This window comes from Cyphomyrmex costatus, unplaced genomic scaffold (genome assembly GCF_001594065.2).
Source record: "Cyphomyrmex costatus isolate MS0001 unplaced genomic scaffold, Ccosl1.0 scaffold1636, whole genome shotgun sequence".
Lineage (NCBI taxonomy): Eukaryota > Metazoa > Arthropoda > Insecta > Hymenoptera > Formicidae > Cyphomyrmex > Cyphomyrmex costatus.
Window position 1 is genome coordinate 7846 of NW_017275649.1, and position 4838 is coordinate 12683.

General features: G+C 30.1%; 2 protein-coding genes across 2 annotated transcripts in view; one reads left to right on the forward strand and one right to left on the reverse strand.

The window, feature by feature from the left end:
• The window catches only part of LOC108771623 (putative nuclease HARBI1), a 3737-nt gene extending 350 nt beyond the window's left edge, over positions 1-3387 (forward strand). The window contains exons 2-6 of the mRNA XM_018536960.1: positions 1142-1277; positions 1389-1533; positions 2306-2500; positions 2828-2970; positions 3355-3387. Of these exons, the coding sequence (XP_018392462.1) occupies positions 1142-1277; positions 1389-1533; positions 2306-2500; positions 2828-2970; positions 3355-3387 (652 nt within the window). The remainder of the gene's footprint in view (positions 1-1141; positions 1278-1388; positions 1534-2305; positions 2501-2827; positions 2971-3354) is intronic.
• A 42-nt stretch (positions 3388-3429) lies between these two features.
• Positions 3430-4636, reverse strand: LOC108771627 (uncharacterized). Its single transcript, XM_018536967.1, has 4 exons — positions 4362-4636; positions 4189-4269; positions 3614-3986; positions 3430-3531 (listed from the first exon to the last, which is right to left on the reverse strand). Exons 1-4 carry the CDS (start codon positions 4467-4469, stop codon positions 3485-3487), a joined length of 609 nt encoding a protein of 202 aa, XP_018392469.1. The 5' UTR covers positions 4470-4636; the 3' UTR covers positions 3430-3484.
• Between the last annotated feature and the right edge of the window lie 202 nt (positions 4637-4838).

Sequence of the window (4838 nt, forward strand, 5' to 3'; positions counted from 1 at the left end):
AAATAACGCACAAGCTTTGGCGTATCGGCGTATGACGTGTTTATGTACATTATTGCCATATCTTTCGATAGCGTGCATAAACACGTCATACGCCGATACGCCAAAGCTTGTGCGTTATTTACGTCTACAACTTAAGTATGTCGTAAAAAGTTACGGCAATGCTTGTGCTCAGACTCTTAGACGAAAATTATGATAAATATGCACATATGTATCACTATTTTATTATGTGTTACGCTGATTCTACAATGAGTCGATAGTTCGAAATCTTAAGTCTTAACCACGAGCTTAACCAGTCTCACCCTAAATAAGTGACTATGACCGATTCATAGTCAGTTCTTATATTCAATACCGTCATAAGTTCAATCTTGAGGTGTTACAAACCAATCAGAAAGTTGCATTAGCGTCTTAAAACATTACTTAAGACGATCTTGAAATAAAAACCGACTATGAATATCGGCCTTATAATTTTTTGCATCTACGAGTTGTTAAGCTGGAAACACAATGCGAGGGAATAGCGATAGCGATAAGTTTCAACTTATCAGAAATCGAATACACCGGAATACACATTTTTGATAGGTTGAAACTTATCGCTATCGCTATTCCCTCGCATTGTGTTTCCAGCTTTACTTATACAGTAAATCGTTTAACTCGACTAATGGAAAGGCGTAAAGTCGAATTTGGTCAGTCTTAAGAAAATCGGTAGTCGTACAAGTTGGCTGCTGACCAACTTCACTGATTCATCGATAAGATTTAGGACTATCAACTACCGACTCATTGTAGAATCAGCATTATGGATATTTTAATAACTATCTTCTATATTTTTTAAGGTTTTAGCAACATTAAGTTTTTTATGTTCTGGTTCATATCAAAGAAGGATCGGACAAGATTTCTTAAGTAGTATGTGCCAGTCTTCTGTAAGTGGAGCGATACATTCAATAATAAATGCAATAAATATAATAATGCCACAGTGGATAAAATTTCCAACACTACCTACTGAAATTCAAACCATTCAAGAACAGTACGATAAAATTAATGTTCTCTCTCTCTGTCATTTTTAGAATAATAAATATATAATAATGAAACAAATGAAATGGAATTTTTATAACTTTGTATGCAATATTAAAATATAAGTATATTTTAGATATTGGATTAATACTAACTTCCCTGGAGTAATAGGCGCTGTAGATGGGACACATGTGGGGATATGGCCACCAGAGAAAAATAGAGAACACCTTTATATTAATAGAAAACTGTTTCATTCCTTAAATGTCATGATAGTAAGTGTTATTTATTTCACAATAAATATGCCATCATATAATTAACAAAGAAAAAAGTTATATGCTTTCATTAAGTTTATATTCATGGGGTTTAATACATATTTTTTTTAGGTCAGTGACTATTATGGAATAATATTGGCAGTTGTAGCAAGTCATGGTGGCCGTACGCATGATTCCAGAGTTTGGAATTCCTCTCGATTATCCAAATACATGTTAAACAAATATCAAAATGGTAGAAGAAATGTATGGCTATTAGGTATATTCGTAGAATCTAAAATATTATTAATTCAATCTTCAAAGAAGGAATGTTTAACAAAAATTTTGCTCTAATGTTTAAATGAATAATGTATAAAAAATTAGGTAAAACTGCGGAAAATGGGAGCAACCGCCGATGACCTTAGCAATATACAATCAAGATCAAAGTCATTGGTGGTCCCATTTTCCATAAAAATTATTACTAGTGTATTTGAATTAGAATTATAACTATTATTTCGTCATGATATAGAGAATTTTTGGTATTACATTTTTAAATATTTGTATATAATATTATATATTTAAGAATATATTTCGCTAGTTTTGATTGGTTTCTGCATGCTTTTCTCTCAAAGTATGAATTGTCTCTTACATATTTTTTCAATTCTTAATATCTGATAGCGTAATATATGGTGACACTCAATTACACACGTCACTAATTGTTTTAATTTAATAAAAAGTTTTTCAGATTGATTCTACCACTAAAGCCGGCGGCACACGATGCTAATCTTCTTGCTGGATTGCTAGCTAAATTAAAATCTTGCCACTGTATTAGCTACGGTACAATGCCAGCATCGCAGCCAATAGTGACAAGATTCTAATCCAGCTAGGAATCCAGTAGGAAAACAAGCATTGTGTGTCGCAATCTTAAGCATTAAGAATGCTGTGAACAACTATGGTCAATTGCATTGTGACCAAACGGAACACTGCTCTTAACTTATATTACTTGAACTTATGTCAAAATTCAATTAAATTATAATATTGACGTTTTTTAGGTGATTCAGGATATCCTTTACTACCATATTTAATGACACCCAAATTAAACCAACCACCAGGATCTCCAAGTGAATCATATACAGCTGCTCATGTTAAAGCACGATGCTCGATCGAAAGAGCAATAGGTGTTCTTAAAGGTCGATGGAGATGCTTACGCAAAGAAAGGGCTTTGCATTATAAACCTGAATTTGCAGGTAAATTTATTTAAAATGAATTAATATCCGCTCAAATAAATTTCAAATTAAACTTAATAAACTTCCCAGGTCAAGACAAGCAATGTATTAAATTAATTTAAAAATTTTTTTAATTTACAATTTAATTACGGTTTGATGAGGACTCTGTGAAGTCGAAACTTTCCGTGTATTAGTGTTATTATTATAATAAATTTATATATATATATCTAACAACCAGTATAGTTCTTGTCTTGACCTGAGAAGTTTATTAAGTTTAATTTAAATATGTTTATTTATCTCGTAATAATTTTATTTAAAATAACTGTAATGTATGTTGTTTTTATTTAGCATTAATCGTAAACGCAACTTGTGTTCTACATAATATTGCAAAAAAATTTAATATTCCTGACAACGAAGTATATAGAGACGAAAATATTGAAGAAGAATTAGAACCTATTTTGGAAAATAATTTACGTGCAAGAGGAAATGAAGTGCGAGAAAGAATAATATTACAATATTTCACATAGCTTTATTTTTTATGAAACCATGTAATACAAATGTATCATTTGAAATTGTATCTTCCCACTAAAAATAAAACTAACAAGAAATGTTATCTTTAATATTCATTTTATTTTATGAGTCATATGTGTATGCAAAACAAAAATTATATATTACAAAACAAAATAAACTTATATTTTTATTTCTTAAATAGAGAAATAGTAACTTAAATATATAATTTAATAGTGCATGTGTTTTTTATGTACTAAAAATAAAACTTTTACATATATAAAATATAAAACCAACATAAAATTAATATTCTTCATTCAAGTTTCAAAACAAAAACAGCCTTCGTCTATTTATTTTACATATTTAAGGTGCCACATATTCAGGCATTAGAGACTGCATAGAAGTTCTCATATCCTTTAATTCTGTTAATATATTTTGTTGGATGCTTAAAGTTTTCTTCATAAGCTTTAATTGTTTTTTTTTTAGTTGATACTTTTTTTATTGTATTTGTAACATATCACAGGATAGCTGATGCATTGAGATTCCTATAAAATTCGAGAATATCTTAATACTTTTATTATTAAGTATTAACATACAATGTAAATTTCTGTTGTTCAAATAATTTACCTTTTCTAGCATCAAATCTTTTTAGAAATGAGTTTTGTTTTTGTCTTTGCTCACACATGTTTTGTTCAGGTATAGATATGTTTGTTGATATATTTTCTGCATTTTCATTTATTTCCATATCTATCTCTGTATTCTCTTCAACTGTTTGCACATTTATTTCTTCTACTTCTTGATCCTTTTCATTTAATGTTAAATTGATACCACCTTCAGGAATACCTTCTAGTCCAGCTGCCTCAGGTGTTAAGAATTCTATAACTTCTTCTTCAAAATTTGTGAAAGATATATTAATACTAGGACCGCCTCCAGTTCCTTGCATATAATTACGCCTTTTCGCTTCTTTTTTTAATATATATGATTTAATATCTTTCCATGTCTGGAGGAATTATAGAAAATATTAACAATTTTATGTTAAGGTTAGCATAATATATATATATATGTGTTAAATATTAATGTATTTATATGTATAAAAGTATTAAAATATATATTTATATTTATAGTAATATTAACATATATCTCACTATAGATAGAGTAGTATATGTATACAAAGTTCATATAAAATTAGATATAAATTTAACCTTTGCCCATTCTTTCCCATTTTTTTTAGGTCCTACTGCATGCGCGTTAATATTATTAGCGATTTCATCCCAACCTTCCGCCTAAACATACATTATTTATTAATCTTTTGTCTTAATATTAATATTAATCCAATATTAACCTTTTACTTATAATATTCTCTAGTTTAACTTACAAGTTTTCGGCGACTTTCGCTTTTTCTATTCATGCGTCCTCTTACCAATTCTGGATTAGCCTTCAATAATGTTAATAACATCTCTTTTTGTTTACTCGTAACATTCATTTTTTCTGTTTACTGTTACACGTTGACTGACTGTTTCACATTTGAAAACATCGCGGCAAAACAAACACTGTCTAGTTATTTTCATAATCCCTATCGTGTTTAGTGATTTCACTTTTGACACTGTTACGTAATCGCTGTGACTTGTGAAAAAGTTCACGCGGAATCAGAACGAGCGGAAAGTGAAAAATGAAAAAATTCGCTCGAAATTACGTAATCGCTGCCCTGAACCATGGACATAGAAATATAGGGACAGAGCATTAGCTCCGAAGATAGGCGAGAGGGGTTGTCCTGAAATGCGGGTGGCGATTGTGCCTAAATTTTATTGGCTACAGCTATGCGCATGCTCAGTATCGTGTAACATCGACTTAG